Source organism: Oncorhynchus keta, chromosome 28 (genome assembly GCF_023373465.1).
Source record: "Oncorhynchus keta strain PuntledgeMale-10-30-2019 chromosome 28, Oket_V2, whole genome shotgun sequence".
Classification (NCBI taxonomy): domain Eukaryota; kingdom Metazoa; phylum Chordata; class Actinopteri; order Salmoniformes; family Salmonidae; genus Oncorhynchus; species Oncorhynchus keta.
Genome location: NC_068448.1, coordinates 42816253 through 42834739, shown reverse-complemented (window position 1 = coordinate 42834739; position 18487 = coordinate 42816253). Strand labels below are relative to the sequence as shown.

The 18487-nt window shown below is 41.5% G+C and overlaps 1 protein-coding gene across 2 annotated transcripts in view; it reads left to right on the top strand.

Moving 5' to 3' along the window:
* LOC118361389 (cadherin-like protein 26) overlaps window positions 1-15090 on the top strand; it is a 44707-nt gene extending 29617 nt beyond the window's left edge. The window contains exons 17-19 of one of the 2 annotated variants that reach the window (XM_035741276.2): window positions 12749-12787; window positions 12927-12998; window positions 13553-15090. In XM_035741276.2, coding sequence (XP_035597169.1) covers window positions 12749-12787; window positions 12927-12998; window positions 13553-13738 — 297 coding nt within the window. In that variant the 3' untranslated portion in view covers window positions 13739-15090. Of the gene's footprint in view, window positions 1-11026; window positions 12552-12748; window positions 12788-12926; window positions 12999-13552 lie in introns of those variants that run through there. The other variant, XM_052483110.1, reaches the window with a different exon arrangement.
* The last annotated feature ends 3397 nt before the right edge of the window (window positions 15091-18487 follow it).

The window sequence follows — 18487 nt, the reverse complement described above, 5'->3', positions numbered from 1 at the left end:
GCTGGTGGGGGCCTCAGTGCTCGGTGAGCTCTCTCTCGGTGAACTCGGTGAGCTCTCTCTCGTTCTATGGGCCTGTCGGTGGGCAGGTGGAGCCACTCGGGAAGTTTGTCTTGCAGGTAGCGGATCAGTGGCATGTTTCCCTCTTATTTTTCGCCCAGATTGAATAGAACACAATTATTCCTTCGCCCCCTGTTTTCCAGGTCCTCTGTTTTCTTTTCCAGATGCTCGATTTTCTTTTTAGCATATGCTATTGTTTCCATGGCATCTGTCAATAAGTTTTCCATGGATAGGATTCGCCCCTCTGCCTCATCCAGGCACCCCACGTTTATGGTTATCTTGTTGTTGAAGTCAGGCAAAGCGTTTTCCAGGATTGTCACCTTGCCCCCTATCGCACTGAGCTGAGAGTTAATGGCATCTAATTTGGTGTTTAGTTCTGTACGTTGGGATCTCAACTCAGAAAGGATGTCTTCGACAGAGTGCGAGGTTGGCATTCGTTGTGCCTCGTGGGGGAGCGGGTTCTCTTGCTCCTGGCTAATGGCGCTAGTTTTTTCTGAAGCTAGCTTCTTCTTGGAGGCTTTTTCCGTCGCTAATACTCGAGTCCGGGTAAAAATGTCACCTGTAGTGTCGCCTTTTGTAGCCGCCATGACTTTTTCTTACTAAAGCTAAATGAGTGTGAACTTGGAGTGGAGGTAAGATTAGGAATTGGAAACTACTTGTGCGGAGCTCTTCGTTCATGCGGCCATCTCATTCAAGGGTCACGTGATCCCCCCCCCCCCTTTCACATTTTTTGAATTTTTTTAAACAAGTAATTTTTTTTTCATTTCACTTCACCAATTTAGACAATGTTGTGCATTTCCATTACATGAATTTAAATTACAGGTTGTAATGCAACAAAATAAAAAATAAATGCCAAAGGGGGTAGAATATCTTTGCAAGGCACTGCAAGCCTGATCAGGTCAGAATACCTAAGGGTGAGTTAATTAAATGATTTTGAAAAAGCAATTACGGAAATTAACTGGAATCTTCTGTCCTGTAAAAATGTGGAAGCTGACAGTCAGGTTTTTCTATCCACAATCCAGCCTACAAATGGCTACAAGAAAATCAAAACCTGGCCAAAAGACCACTCTTCCTTGGCTAAATATGGAAACTGATGAAAATGTTATCGTTTTTTATTTCACCAGGTAGGCCAGTTGAGAACAACTTCTCATTTACAACTGCGACCTGGCCAAGATAAAGCAAAGCAATGCGACCAAAAACAACACAGAGTTAAACATAGGATAAACAAAAGTACAGTAAATAACACAATAGAATAATCTATATACAGTGTGTGCAAACGGAGTAAGGAGGAAAGGCAATAAATAGGCCATAGTAGCGAAGAATTACAATGTAGCATATTAACACTGAAGTGATAGATGTGCAGATGATGATGTGCAAGTAGAAATACTGGTGTGCAAAAGAGCAAAAAAGTAAATAAAAACAATATGGGGATGAGGTAGGTAGTTAGGTGGACTATTTACAGGTGGGCTATGTACAGCTGCAGCGATCGGTAAGCAGCTCAGACAGCTGATGCTTAAAGTTAGTGAGGGAGATATGTCTCCAACTTCAGAGATTCGTTCCAGCAGAGAACTGGAAGGAAAGGCGGCCAAAGTGGGTGTTAGCTTTGGGTGTAACCAGTGAGATATACCTTCTGGAGTGCGTGACACGGGTGGGTGTTGTTATGGTGACCACGAGCTGAGATAAGGTGGAGCTTTACCTAGCAAAGTCTTATAGATGACCTGGAGCCAGTGGGTCTGGCGACGAATATGTAGCGAGGGCCAGCCGACGAGAGCATACAGGTCACAGTGGTGGGTGGTATATGGGGCATCCAGTTTGCTGAGTAGAGTGTTGGAGGTTATTTTGTAAATGACATCGCCGAAGTCGAGGATCAGTAGGATAGTCAGTTTTACGAGGTTATGTTTGGCAGCGTGAGTGAAGGAGACTTTGTTGCAAAATAGGAAGCCGATTCTAGATTTAATTTTGGACTGGAGATGCTTGACATGAGACTGGAAGGAGAGTTTACAGTCTAGCCAGACACCTAGGTATTTGTAGTAGTCCACATGTTCTAAGTCAGAACCGTCCAGAGTAGTGATGCTAGTCGGGCGGGCGGGTGTGGGCAGCGATCGGTTGAAGAGCATGCATTTAGTTTTACTAGCGTTTAAGAGCAGTTGGAGGCCACAGAAGAAGTGTTGTATGGCATTGAAGCTCATTTGGAAGTTTTTTAACACAGTGTACAAAAACGAGAATGGTATCGTCTGCGTAGAGGTGGATAAAGGAATCACCTGCAGCGAGAGCGACATCATTGACATATAGAAAAGAGTCGGCCTGAGAATTGAACCCTGTGGCACCCCATAGAGACTGCCAGAGGTCTGGACAACAGGCCCCCCCTGATGTGACACACTGAACTCTATATGAGTTGTAGTTGGTGAACCAGACGAGGCAGTCATTTGAGAAACTAAGTATGTTGAGTCTGCCGATAAGAATACTGTGATTGACAAAGTCGAAAGCCTTGGCCAGGTCGATGGAAACGGCTGCACAGTACTGTCTTTTATCGATGGCGGTTATGATATTGTTAGTACCTTGAGCGTGGCTGAGGTGCACCCGTGACCAGCTCGGAAACTGGATTGCACAGCGGAGAAGGTACGGTGGGATTCGAAATGGTCAGTGATCTGTTTGTTACCTTGGCTTTCAAAGACTTTAGAAAGGCAGGGCAGGATGGATATAGGTCTGTAACAGTTTGGGTCTAGAGTGTCACCCCCTTTGAAGAGGAGGATGACCGCGGCAGCTTTCCAATCTTTAGCAATCTCAGACGATACAAAAGAGAGGTTGAACAGACTTGTAATAGGGGTTGCAACAACAAAATGGCGGCGGAAATTTTTAGAAAGAGAGGGTCCAGATTGTCTAGCCCAGCTGATTTGTACGGGTCCAAGTTTTGCATCTCTTTCAGAACATCTGCGATCTGGATTTGGGTGAAGGAGAAGCTGGGGAGCCTTGGGCAGGTCGCTGTGGGGGGTGTGGAGCTGTTGGCTGGGCTTGGGGTAGCCAGTAGGAAAGAATAGCCAGCCGTAGAGAAATGCTTCTTGAAATTCTTGAATATCGTGGATTTATCGGTGGAGACAGTGTTTCCTAGCCTCAGTGCAGTGGGCAGCTGGGAGGAGGTGCTCTTATTCTCCATGGACTTTACAGTGTCCCAGAAATTTTTGGAGTTAGAGCTACAGGATGCAAATTTATTTTTGAAAAAGCTATCCTTTGCTTTCCTAACTGACTGTGTGTATTGGTTTCTGACTGCCCTGAAAAGTTGCATATCCCGGGGACTATTCGATGCTAGTGCAGTACGCCACAGGATGTTTTTGTGCTGGTCGAGGGCAATCAGGTCTGGAGTGAACCAAGGGCTATATCTGCTCTTAGTTCTACATATTTTGAAAGGGGCATGCTTATTTAAATTACGTTTGAAGAACAACCAGGCATCCTCAACTGATGGGATGAGATCAATATCCTTACAGGATACCCGGGCCAGGTCAATTAGAAAAACCTGCTCGCAGAAGTGTTTTAGGGAGCGTTTGACAGTGATGAGGGGTGATCGTTTGACCGCGGGCCCATTACTGATGCAGGCAATGAAGCAGTGATCGCTGAGATCCTGATTGAAAACAGCAGAGGTGTATTTGGAGGGAAATTTGGTCAGGATAATATCTATGAGGGTGCCCATGTTTACGGATTTAGGGTTGTACCTGGTGGGTTCCTTGATCATTTGTGTGAAAGAACGAGATCATGCACCAAAAACAGCCCTGAAGTCCAAATTAGAACATGATAGATGTAGGTTTACCATGTTGAGAGATATAAGACAATGAAAGAAATCAGACAGGCCAGGGCAAACATTTTTTATTAACATAATTGTTGAAGCTAAGGAACATTCTAAATTGATCTGGGAGAATCTAAAGAAGCTGACAGGGAAAGACAATAGTAACACTGTAAAAATATTAGAAATCAACGTGAATGTCAGTCTATCACAGGATGCAGTCAAAATAGCAACAGCCTTCAACTCATACTTTGTTGTCTCTGGCAAGGTACTCACTCTTCTCCTCCACTGGTTTCTTGGGCTCAGTGCCAGTGAATGAGACTCAAGCTGTCTTCACTATAAAGGAGGTTTCTGAGTCAGATGTGAACAAAGGTGATTAGCTCACTAAATAAATCTAATGATTTATGTGTTTTGGCTGGACTCTACCTTTCTTAAAACTACAGGTCAGGACAGACAGAAAGGTCAGAACTGGGAAGAGTAAGAAAAACAAAAAGTAGAGCACAGGAAACATGGGAACATGCTGGTGGGACTTCACAGGACAAGAAGAAATGGCAACTAACAGAAAATACACCGGAGATGATGGGGACAAATGGGAGACACCTGGTGGGGGTGGAGACAAGCACAAGACAGGTGAAACAGAGCAGGGTCTGACATTTTGTTTTGTTGCTTTGCGTGTGCACATTGTCTATCTGCACTGCTGTTGAAAATTAGCCAGGTGGCTAAAACCAGCACTTTTACTGAAACGTTGATTAATATGCACTCTCCCTTTAAAAATAAACCCTCTGGGGAGCACGTGATGCCGCGGAGCTGAGCAGTTATTCTATTTGTACCTAAATAACAACGTTGAAACAATATTCTAACATCGGCTGATAAATTGTCAAGTACTTACCTTCCCAAAGAGCCATGGACCTCCGACCGAGAGGAAAGAAGGACGACCAAAACATCGTTGATTCCCAAGATAACGATAACGCTACAGCTAGCAAGATTAGCATTAGCCCTCATAACTCAGACGACAGTTCCAGACTGTTGCTCTCAGCAGCCTCTTGCGAGCCTGCCGACATGCTGGCTACTCTCCTCCGGGAAATTCAGGATGGTAACAGAGGTCTTTCTCTGAAAATTGATAAGAAATCGGCTGAACTCCATTCTTCCATTGACGACCTGAAATCCTCCATGAATGATCTCCTTTTGAGAACGACTGAGGCAGAGTTCCGCATTAGCACAGTTGAAGATACCATCGCCAGACACGACCAGGTCTTGATACAACTGCAAAAGGACAATGCCTACCTCAAAAACAAGGTAGATCAGATGGAGAACCAGAGTAGACGTAGTAATATCCGTGTGGTGGGATTGAAAGAGGACAGCGAGGGCCGTGACCCGGTCCGTTTCTTCACTCAATGGATCCCGGAGGTCCTAGGCATAATGAACTTCACCAAGCCGCTGGAAATTGAACGCGCCCACAGAACATCAGCGCCGAAACCCCGGCCAGATGAGCCCCCACGAGCCGTCCTGATCAGGTTCCTCCGTTTCCAAGACAGAGAGAAGATACTGTAACTCGCAAGAGCCAAAGGGGACATCACCATCGATGGAAAGAGGGTCTGCCTTTTCCCAGATATGAGTGCAGATCTCGCCAGACGACGCAAGCAGTTCAGACCTGCCTCCAAAGCACTGAAGAAGAAGAACATCACCGGCTACCTCATCCACCCTGCGCGGATGAAAGTTCAGTACAAAGGCCAAAGCCATCTCTTCAACACACCGGGAGAAGTGCACACTTTTCTCAAAGAACTGAGCAACGTCTGAGCCAGGACAGTCTCTCTGGGGGATCAAATTCAGTTCGTTTGTTTTCTCTTATCCGGATTGAACTGCTATTATCTCCCGGTCACTATAATTGATTTGTACATTTTCAACTAACCGTATCTTCCCGGGGTGAGTTCTATTACATTTACAGGAGAGTATATTTTGGTTTAGTCCATATCTACTGGGCGAAGCAATAAGTGGGTTTAGGTCCATTGGTTTCCCCCTCGTTTATGTTAATCTTCCGAAAAGAGACTCAAGCATCCCTTACCATGGGCAGTAAATATTCAGCCATAAATATCTATTCACAACGTTTGTTTTCAATTTAGAGAGCTCGCAGGTTTTAGTTTATGCCAAGGTTTAGCTAGTAAGAGCAAGATGGAAAGCGAGCAGCAACGTATCTCTACAAGTGTATTCATGTTTGATTGTTGGGATTGTTGTTTTAGTCTGACAATCGGGGTGGGTGGGATTTTTATTATTATTTTTCTTCCTTTTTTCTATGTTTATTGTTTCCTTCCTAAAGAGACACACAGGTCACTTTTGTGCTCAAACCAAAGTTTAAACATTTCCTAATTATCTGCATATGATAGATTTCTATTCAGTTACATATTTGAAACCCAACCTATGCTTAATCCACTAAAATATGTCACATTCAACGTAAAAGGTCTTAACAGCCCGATTAAAAGGAAAAGAGTCTATACATACCTTAAGAAATTAAAGGCTGACATTGTGTTTTTACAAGAAACACATCTTACAGCCAGTGAACACAAGAAATTGAAGAGGGAATGGGTAGGACAAGTTTTTGCATCCTCTTTTAACTCGAAAGCAAGAGGAACTGCAATTTTGATAAGTAGACACATCACCTTCTGCGTCAACAACACCATCTCTGATCCCTCTGGCAGGTTTGTTTTGGTGCAGGGGCATATGTTTTCAGAGTCTTGGACCCTATTAATATAATATAATAATATATGCCATTTAGCAGACGCTTTTATCCAAAGCGACTTACAGTCATGTGTGCATACATTCTACGTATGGGTGGTCCCGGGAATTGAACCCACTACCCTGGCGTTACAAGCGCCATGCTCTACCAACTGAGCTACAGAAGGACCATTTGAAAAATATGTCACAATGCTAGTAAGAGGACAATTAATGCCATAGAAACTCTTACTAATGAGATATCTTTCGACCCTACTGAAATGAATAATACTTTTAAGAAATACTATGAAAACCTCTACACTTCCCAATCAAGCGATGATCTATCAGAGATCGACTCCTTTCTCTCCTCTCTCAACCTCCCATGCTTGTCAGGGGAAGACAGCGAGCGCCTGAGTGAACACTTCTCAGTTCCTGAATTGTTGGAGGCCATTAAATCCTTACCTTCTAATAAATCTCCTGGGGAGGATGGCTTCCCTCCAGAGTTCTATAAATAATTTAGGGAGCTGTTGGTCCCCTACCTTATGGAGGTACTTAAAAAAGCCAGAGAAGACAACTGCTTTCCAGAGTCCTTCTTCTTGTGGATTACTGTAATCCACAAGAAAGGGAAAAACCCGCTAAATTGCGCCTCCTATAGACCAATCTCTCTCCTTAACACAGATTGTAAACTGGTCACCAAGATGCTATCTAAGAGACTGGAGTCATGTCTTCCCCTGTTGGTCAACCCAGTTCAGACTGGCTTCATAATTAATAGATTGTCCTCCAATAATCTCAGAAGGTTCTTTGATATAATTCACCTTGCTAACAAAAACAAAATACCTAGTGTCGCAGTCTCCCTCGACGCTGAAAAGGCCTTTGATAGGGTTGAATGGCCATACTTCTTTCACGTCTTGGAAAAGTTAGGTTTAGGTACCGGTTTTGTAAATTTGATAAAATCACTCTACAAATCTCCTAAAGCTAGGATTGCTACCAATGGGATTACTTCCTCCTCTTTCCCTCTTTATAGGGGGATCAGACAAGGTTGCCCAATTAGCCCCCACCTCTTTGCCCTCGCCATCGAACCGTTGGCTGAGGCTATTAGAACGTGCCCTGACATACATGGCTTTGAGTTGGGCCCCCATACCCATAAATTATCACTCTTTGCGGACGACCTTATCTTATTTCTAACAAACCCAGAACACTCCCTCTCTCACTTGCTGATCCTACTACAGTGTTATAGTTCTTTCTCTGGATATAAGGTCAATTTTGATAAAAGAGAAATCTTACCGTTGTCTGTCTTTGACCATCATACCATCAAGCACAAGTTTCCTTTTAGATGGTCACCTATGGGCTTCACATATTTGGGCATAATGGTGGATGGTAATCTGAACAACCTCTATAAACTCAATCTGGCCAGTTTGTTGCAAAAGGTGGAGGTTGACCTTTGTAAATGGATGGACTTACCTCTCACTCTACTGGGTAGAATCAATGTAATTAAAATGAATGTCCTGCCCAGGATTCTATATCTGTTTCAATCTCTCCCTATCCCTGTTCCCGCAGCATTTTTTTCCTCTCTCGACAAGCTGACCAGACGGTTTATCTGGCACGGCAAAACCCCTAGGGTTGGCCTGGATAAACTGACCCTTGATTACAGTCAAGGGGGCTTAAACCTCCCCAATTTTAGAATGTACTACTGGGCTGCACAGTCTAGGTTTCTGGCTCAGAGGTTTGACAATGGGCCCTCTCCCTCATGGTTGAACATTGAAAAGCTTGAGGTAAATGATGACACTGGGGCAGATTCGTTATACATATGGGACAGAAAATCTATAAAAACCATCACAGACAACCCTTTAATCATACATTCTGTCCTGGCATGGTGCAAACTGCATAAGCTGTTCGGACGAGGGGGATTCCTTTCCCCTAAAAGCCCTTTATGGAACAATAGATTGATCCCTATGTTTTTCCAGAATATAAACTTTAGACCATGGTCTGATAAGGGGATCACTCTTCTGGAACATTGTTACGGGGAGGGAGTTCTTATGTCTTTTGATCAGCTGAAACAGAAATACCACTTGCCTAACAGGGACTTCTTTAGCTACCTACAACTACGAAACTTTATTAGGGTGACTCTCAAGGGACAATGGAACCTACCTAAGATGTCACCTATTGAACAACTCTGCCACGCAGACCAACCACTGTTCAAGACCATTTCCCGTGTTTACAATGCTCTTATGTCAGGACTAACCCTGCCTGGGCTAGATAAACCCTGACTTAGATGGGAGAGAGATCTGGGTATTGATCTTGATGAGGATCTATGGAGTGACCTATGCAGGGATGGGGTTACATCCACATTGAACTCCAGATACAGACGGATCCAGTTTAATTTCCTCCATCAGCTCTATATCACCCCATCTAGACTGCCCAAGTTCAACCCAGATATCTCCTCCTTATGTTTTAGATGTGGCTCAGATGAAGGAACATTCCTCCATTCCACTTGGCAGTGTTCAAAACTACACGGTTTCTGGCAGGGGGTATGCGATACCATATCCTCAATTCACGGGGTTGCATTCCCTTTAGACCCGGAGGTCTGTCTACTGGGTAACTTTACTAACACCAATCTTAGGCAAAGCCATACTATAAAGCTAACAGACATATTGCTAGCGATTGCTAAGAAATGTATTGCCTTGAAATGGAAATTGGATTCCTCCCTGCCAGTTGCAATGTGGCTATCGGAAGTTAATAGTTGTATCCCTTTGGAGAAAATCACTTACTGCTTGAGGAATAAGTTAAAGACATTTTACAGAATTTGGCAACCTTTTATTGACTATATGGAGAATCTCCCCCCACATCTCATTGATTGAATCTATATATAATCCTCACATAATGTTTCACACGTAACGTATAATATGTAGCCTACGGCAGGTGATCCAATGTCTCGTTCTTTTTCTTTTTTCTTTTTTTTCTTATTGTATGTTTGTTTATATAATTATAATTATTTTTTATTTTTGTTACGCTCGTCTGTTACTGTCACTTTGTCCTATCGTTGTCTAATATCTTTTCACTTTTGTTTTTAATGTTCTTAATTGGAAAATGCAAAAATAAAATAAAAAATAAATTAAAAAAAACCTCTTTGATAAGGCAAGCCTAAATGAGTTCAGGAGTAAAAATGTGCTTAAGTCAAATAATAAGTTGCGTTGGCTCACTCTTTGTGCAATAATAGTGTTTAACATGATTTCTGAATGACAACGTCATCTCTGTACAGCACATACAATTAGCTGTAAACTGTTCTTGTCGCATACAAATATTGTGCAGATGTTATTGCGACATGCTTGTGTTCCTAGTTCCAACCGTGAAGTAGTATCGAACAATTCACAACAATACACACAAATCTAAAAGTAAAATAATGTAATTAAGAAATATATAAATATTAGGACAAGCAATGTCGGAGACCGGAGTGTGTATACGTACAGTTGAAGTCGGAAGTTTACATACACTTAGGTTGGAGTCATTAAAACTTGTTTTTCAACCACCACAAATTTCATGTTAACAAACTATAGATTTGGCAAGTCGGTTAGGACATCTACTTTGTGCATGACACACGTAATTTTCCAACGATTGTTTACAGACAGATTATTTCACTTATAATTCACTGTATCACAATTCCAGTGGGTCAGAAGGTTACATACACTAAGTTTACTCTAACTGACCTAAGACATGGAATTTGTACTAGGATTAAATGTCAGGAATTGTGAAAAACTGAGTTTAAATGTATTTGACTAAGGTGTATGCAAACTTCCGACTTCAATTGTATATACAGTACCAGTCAAAAGTTTGGACACAGCTACTCATTCAAGGGTTTATCTTTATTTTTACTATTTTGTACATTATAGAATAACAGTGAAGATTTTAAAACTATGAAATAACACATTTGGAATCATGTAGTAACCAAAAAACGGAATAAATCTAAATATATTTCATATTTGAGTCTTCAAAGTAGCCAATATTTGCCTTGATGACAGCTTTGTACACTCTTTACAGTGTCTCAACCAGCTTCATGAGCTAGTCACCTGGAATGCGTTTCAATTATTAACAGGTGTTCTTTGTTAAAAGTTAATTTGTGGAATTTCTTTCCTTCTTACTGAGTTTGAGCCAATCAGTTGTGTTGTGACAAGGTAGGGTTGGTATACAGAAGATAGACCTATTTGTAATATGCAGTATATACATATGAAATTAGTCAAACATTATGTAAAACATTATGTAAAAAATTATTAAAGTGACTAGAGTTCCATTGCTAAAGTAACCAGTGATTCCATGTCTATGTACATAGGACAGCATCCTCTCAGGTGCAGGGTTGAGTAACTGGGTGGTAGCTGGCTAGTGTCTCAGTCCAAGCGTGGATGCACCTGTACTGACATCGCTTTCTGGACGATAGCAGGGTGGCTCGGGTAGTTGATGTCCTTAATTATCTTTTTGTCCTTCCTGTGAGGTCAGGTGCTATAGGTGTCCTGGAGGGCAGGCAGTGTTCCCTTGGTGAAGTGTTGAGCAGACTGCACCACCATCTGGAGAGCCCTGCCCTCAATTGTGCATCTGTGAAGGTTTGTGAGGATCTAAAGGGCCTAGCCAAATTTCTTTAGCCTCCTACGGTTGAAGAGGTGTTGTTGCACCTTCTTCACCATGCTGTCTGTGTGGGTTGATCACTTCAGATTATTATTGATATGTACAAAGAGGAATTTTAAGCTTTTCACCTTCTCCAGTATGGTCCCGTCAATGTCGATAGGGGCGTGCTCCCTCTGCTCTCAGTCCACGATCAGCTCCTTTGTTTTGTTGATGTTGAGGGTGAGGTTATTTTCCTAGCTTCACACCGCCAGGGTCCTCACCTCCTCCCTGTAGGCTATCTCGTCATTGCTGGTAATCAGGCCTACTACTGTTGTGTCATCTGCAAACTTGATGACTGAGTTGGAGGCGTGTGTGGCCACTGTCGTGGAAATTTCCTTAATTACCAAATGATGAGAGAGCAAATCACACGAGTCAGAGTTATGCTTAATCTTCACCTTTAATAATAATTAAGCTTTTGCAATAGCATTTTGACTTTCAACAGTTCAGTATCTCTAAATGAAAAGTTGAGAGTCCCCAACATAATGGCAAATGGGATCCTTTATAGCAAAGATCCACGCCGTCCTAGACGACATGACAAAACACAGGTCTTAGGAACTTACAAAGAAAAAACCTTACTTCAGAGAGAATATCCCCTAGTCAGACAGAGTGGGCTATAAATTATCGTTCAGTTTGGTCTCCTAAACAAAGCTCTTATCTCGTCCTTGGTACAAAATGGTACCAAGACATTACCCCCACCCTATGATATATATCAAATTGTAATTTATTTAGAACCAATTCTAAATACAATCAGAGGACAAACTCACGGAGAGGAGAGTGACCCTATAGGTCAACAAAGAGGGAGCATAGAATGATTCCAGACACTGTCACCCTTCTTTCCCCGATGAGAAAAGTAGGGAGTCACTGCCACACCGAAAAGATATGTTTACACACGATGACCCATTGACCTCTCCCCTCTCCATGGCCCATGCAACTTAGTCCTGACATGGCCACCACTATAGTACAACAAAATACATTCTTATGAGAAATAACTCATAAGCATATCATGAAAATAACACATCTTATCTATGTTACTCAACTAATTCTGATAATTCCCCAACACCACGCAGTCATGGGTGGACAGGGAGTACAGGAGGAGGCTGAGCACCCTTGTGTGGCCCCTGTGTTGAGGAACAGCGTAGTGGATGTGTTGTTTCCTACCTTCACCACCTGGGGGCGGCCCATCAAGAAGTCCAGGATCCAGTTGCACAGGGCAGGCTTCCGACCCATGGCTCAGAGCTTAATGATGAGCTTGGATTTTCTTATCAAGATGACATTGAATGTTCCTGAGTGGCCTAGTTACAGTTATCTTTTCACTTTGTCATTATGGGGTATTGTGTATAGACTGGTGAGAATGATATATATATATATATATATATATATATATATATATATATATATATATATATATATATATATATATATATATATATTATTTTTTTAATCCGTTTTAAATTCAGGCTTTAATACAACAAAATGTGGAACAAGTCAAGGATTTATACAGTGAAGTGGGTGCATTAATACATATCAACAATGTGAATATGAATTTTCCAATTGCAGTACCAGGCGTGGACTGCAAGCAGGAACACTACCATGAGGGTAAGTGTTGCTGTGCACTAACTATCAGAATCGTGTCTACTTGACAACACACACACCATTGATACATACACACTGCATGAAATTGTTGCCTTCATGTTTGTTTTCCTGTGTTTTCACGGCTCCTCTGCTCTCTCCTCAGAGTAACTCTTCGAAGTACTCACGCTCCTTCGGCCTGCTGTCGGACCAGCACATTTCAGAGCACATAGACCGGGTAAGATACCTGTCCCCAAGAAACACAGCCATTGCAGAACCAGTTGTGTGTACACTGGCCCAAGGGCCCCAGAGAGGGATCTGTGGGTCCCAGAGGGGGAACCACCTCAGGCCAGCCCCTGTGTAATCACACAATGAGACCCGTAATCCTCACTAAGAGGCATTTTAGCACAACTCCTTTGTATTAGCGTGGTAGAGTACTGTGTAACACCAGGTGTTTGTACAGTACGAGGGTTTAAAACCTCCGACCTGACACGTATGTGACATGTAGAAAATGTCACAAATAGCCTGTGCTGTGAAAACAGAGACGGACAGTTATGTTGAGATGTGAATGATGCACCATGTGGTCTTGAAAACAATAACTAACTATGGTGGTGATATTTGTCTTTTCGCTACTACATACATTCTTTATTGTAAGAAATATCCCTCAGTTGGATATATTATAAGTACTTCATTAGTTACTAGTATTGAGAGTTGTTTAAGATCTTGTAGAAATGTAATTATTGAAAAGTTTAATAGTTAACATCCTCTAACGCTGGCGTATTTGTTCCCCAGAGGCTGTATATGATTGGAGATGAGGTGGACTACCAACCCTACGAGTACAGATATGAGGGGAGAGGCAGCGAGTGCCAGTCACTGGATGAACTATCACTAAGTAACCTGGGGGATGACTTGAACTTCCTAGGGGACCTGGGGTCAAAGTTCAACACCCTGGGGGGCATCTGTCGCCAGGACATGTAGGAGAGGAACATTAGGGTGTAGACACATACACCTGGCTGGACTGGGAAATGGTGCTAATTAGGCACGTCTGTCATCGTCCCCTGTTTGAGGTGAATGGGGGGGGGGGGTGACCTATCAGTTGAAGAAGACACAGCTATATCAAAATTCCTCCATTGTGATTTTTGGATCAAGCTTTGCATTATCGACATCAGTGGGGCATTTTCTTACAGACCGAAACTGTTGTGGCTTGGCTTTTACCCAGAAGAAGGACTGGGAAAGACTGCTGATATTTTTGTCTGACACAATGAATGATGAACTTACTGTACTGAATAAACCGTATCATGCTCGGATGGCTTTATGGACTTCGGTTTTGACAGGGCTGGGGTGTGTTTGTATGGCATTTTGTTATGTTATGTGTTTTTTTTATCATCGTCACGCTTCATAGTATTTTCAACAGAATTGTATAATCTCTTGATCTACTGGTTATGCCGGAATGAGATTTACTTCAATGCTATGACTTCAATAGAAATTTCAAAATGTCAACACCACTTCTGTGGGAACATGAGCATTGTGTGAATCATACTTGTATGGCCTTTTTTCTGCTTAGGATATGCATATGGATTTACCCAAGTTGCTTAAAATATTTATTTAAAAAATAACCTGGAATTAATGTGTACATTTGCCATTATGACAACCTTAACCTCCTTGCCATCCAAGTGAGAGGATAAACCCACCACAGAGTAGATGTAATATCTACATAAGTACAATGTAATTAGTAGGTGTTACACAGGATTAGGTAGTTAAAATGAAGTGTATCTTGAGGGGTACTTACTTGTACTTAATGTGTACTTATATAGTACGTTACCCATCCTGACAACCTGGCCCTCAATTTAAAGCTTCCGGAATCCCCACCTAAGTGAGAAAATAAACACATTAGTATACCACAGAGTACATGTAATGTCTGCATATGTACAATGAATTAATAGGCGTTACACAGGATTTAGCTAGTTTAAGTTAAGTGTATTTCAATGTAATTATCACACCCTGGCCATAGAGAGGCTTTTTATTCTCTATTTTGGTTAGGTCAGGGTGTGACTAGGGTGGGCGTTCTATGTTATATTTTCTATGTTTTTGTTCTATGTTTTGTATTTCTGGTTTTGGCCTGGTATGGTTCCCAATCAGAGGCAGCTGTCAATCGTTGTCTCTGATTGAGAACCATATTTAGGCAGCCTGTTTTCCCACTATGGGTTGTGGGTAGTTATTTTCTGTTTAGTGTGGGTTGCACCTGACGGAGCTGTTTCGGTTGTGCCTTTTGTTACTTTGTATTTAGTGTTCAGTTATATTTAATAAAATGCCGAACACGTACCACGCTGCACCTTGGTCCTCACCTTCTTCCATCAATGACAATCGTTACAGTAATTACTTACTACTCATTACCAAGTGAAAATACCTACAAACATAAGATGAGCTTCTACTTTAGTCAACTTTATTGCAACATGTAAAAATATCTTACATTTCTTACCAAAAATTAAGGGTTTATATTGTTAATAAATTGATTCAATTAGATTAAACAAACATATAGGCCTCCTCAATAATGTACATATGTAGCCTAGTTTGGTGAGTAGCTTAGATCATTGTTTTCCAACTCCAGTCCTGGACTATCCCCAACATTAAACATTTGTAGCCCTGGACAAACCTGATTCAACTCATAAAAGGGCTTGCCGATTAGTTGACAAGTTGAATCAAGTTGTGTTTGCCTGGGGCTTCAATAAAAATGTGTACTGTTTGGGATACCCAAGGACTGGAGTTGGGTAACACTGACCTAGATAGTTAATTTAGAACAACATGCTTGTGCTTTTCTTCGCTTTTTAATAAGCCTTAAGAGTCTAAGGGGGGATGTCATACCAAGGATCATTTACGTAGCTATTTGATTTTGAATTTTAAGACCCCTTGATGTACCCGTAAATATAAATAAATACATTATTTGATGAAAAAAATGTTTGGGCCTTATTCCCATTGTGCTATTAGCCCATACAAACTAATTGAATAACAGATTCACTACATGGAACAACAGATAGTCCCCCCCAAAAAAAAAAAATCTAAATGATGTTTGTTCTGAAGTCTCTGTCCTATATCTGAGAATGATCAGGAAACATGAGTTATTTTTTTGTATCCAAGCAGTCTCCATATAGAGTATACTGTACTTCCCATTCGTTTTTTTCAACTGGTACTGGGGAACCTTCGGACGAGTCTTGTTAGGCCTGTGGGCATCATAGAGCAAAGCATGTAAGTGTTTGTGAGAGTCTCACCTTTACATAGATGGGTCATATTATTGTTTTTGCCCAAACTGTTTCGGACGCTACAGACAGAAGTTGGCAGATTGACTTCAGAGTCCCAAGACGCCTGTAGAGGTGACCCTGTTCTTTGTGCACTGTCACATAGTGCAAAACGGAGGACACCGTCGCGTTCGGGAGTCTTATCTTCCCATAGAGGGGTAGTAATAGTTTGCAGACGCTACAGACGATTTGGGGGAAGACTGATTTTCGGGATGTCTCGTGGTCTAACAGACACTGCTTTAGCTCTGTTTCGCCGCAGACGAGGAAGTGTTACATAGGTGGATTAAGACGCATCCCATACAAAATTGATACATCTTTAGCTTAAACTGACAGATATTTATGGGGATTTTTGCATTATGCAAATTCAATTTCAGCAGACATTGATCTTACAAAATGGAAATCTACAACTGTTTCTGTCTTCATCTGTTTCTTTCTTGAATTTCCCCATCCTGGAGTCTGAGACCTTGCAGAATTCTGTGGTAGAGAAAAATGATATATGACCATTTTTTCATAGACACTCATCATCGTGATTTCTATAGTTTAGGCATACCTAGCTAGTTGTTGTGTTATCCCACTAGCAATAATAGTGCTTACCTAGCGTTTAGATACATTGAAAATGAATGTTATGCATAGTGTGTTGACACAAGTAGCTAGCTAATGTTAACATGCTGGGTGTGTCTCACGTATAACCCTTGGGGTACGGATACCCCGTTAACAAGGTTCAGGGAAGATAAGACCATCGGACCCAGTTAACGTTAGCTAGCTAGGTAGCTAGCTAGTAGTGACCATAGCATAATTTACAGCTTTAGGTAGCTTGTTAGCTAATCCGAAACAACTCAACAGATTGCATGGAAAGTCTATTCTGTGGTTAGTAAACTAAGCTAGCCTAGTTGGTAGGCAGATCAAAAATGCCAGCTAAAGTTTGCTAGCTAGCCACAGTTAACTGGCTAGTCAACACAGTAGGCTAGCTAGCAAGCAAATGCTAGCTCGCTAACTACCTATGCCAAATTGTCCAGCAGATGTATCCAAAAAAGCTCCTCAAATTGCATGAAAAACATACTATCTCTCTACTGTGTTGGCGATTTTGACCTACAACACTTTGCACACTGATGTTCACAACCTTGTTCTTTGTGCATTGTCACATGACGTCAGTGTTAAGACTTGGGCACATTCGAGGTCGTCCTTATTTAGAGGGTGTTGTGCAGATCTTGACAAGATGCCTTAATTCCTGCTATAAGTAAATAATTGCCCCCAATGCATCCCATCCAAAAGTGCAAATGTTCCTCAACAGTTAAACCCTTCCAAGGTTACATGATGGAATAAAAGTGTGTCTTATCATTTAAACCATTACTTAACCAAGCTTAATAGGCTGACAATTTGGCAAGCAGGAATGATTATCTCACAATTTTAACCATAACTGTTTATTAATGTGTAAAAAAAAATTATTGGCGGTTAAAGTAATTGACCAATTGTCAAATGCACCGTTAAAATGTTTTTAACAATTTAAAGTATTTTTTTAAGTGAACCGTTTGTAAACCCGTCTTTGCCATTAGGCCTGTGCATCAGACTCCAGAGGCCTTTTTTGCAGAGTTCTGTCAGTGAGGTGGTCAGTTTTCAATTGGCTAACACTAATCACAGTGGTTTGTGCAGTTTGAAATATGTTGTGGTCCATGCTATTCAGATCCTAGAGACGTCCCTACCCAATTGAAGTTGACAGTTTTTAAATGGTTAAGGTAAGAGTAAGGTTAGGGTTAGGTTAAGGTTAGGTAAGGGGTTAAGATTAGATTAGGGTTAGATGAGGACATCCCCGGGATACTGAATAGCACTGACCAATAGCACTGGTGAGTTGTTGAGATCAGTGCCATTTAAGATGAGGGAGGATGATCACTATTTTTATGAACATGGCCTTATTTCTATTACAGCATATTGGATGACTGTCATTCATATTCCATTCATCCAGCTCAATGTAACATGGATAGGTTTAGGCTCCTACATGATACTAACATTTTCCCTGTTTCCATCATGAGTTTTTTTGTGTGTTTTTTAACCTTTATTTAACTAGGCGAGTCAGTTAAGAACACCTCTTGATACTAGCCATCCCGGATCCGGGATCGTGAATACAGCCTCAAGCTCATTATCATAACGCAACGTTAACTATTCATGAAAATCGCAAATGAAATGAAATAGATATGCTAGCTCTCAAGCTTAGCCTTTTGTTAACAACACTGTCATCTCAGATTTTCAAAATATGCTTTTCAACCATAGCAAAACAAGCATTTGTGTAAGAGTATTGATAGCTAGTGTAGCATTTAGCGTAGCATTCAGCGGGCAACATTTTCACAAAAACAAGAAAAGCATTCAAATAAAATCATTTACCTTTGAAGAACTTTGGATGTTTTCAATGAGGAGACTCTCAGTTAGATAGCAAATGTTC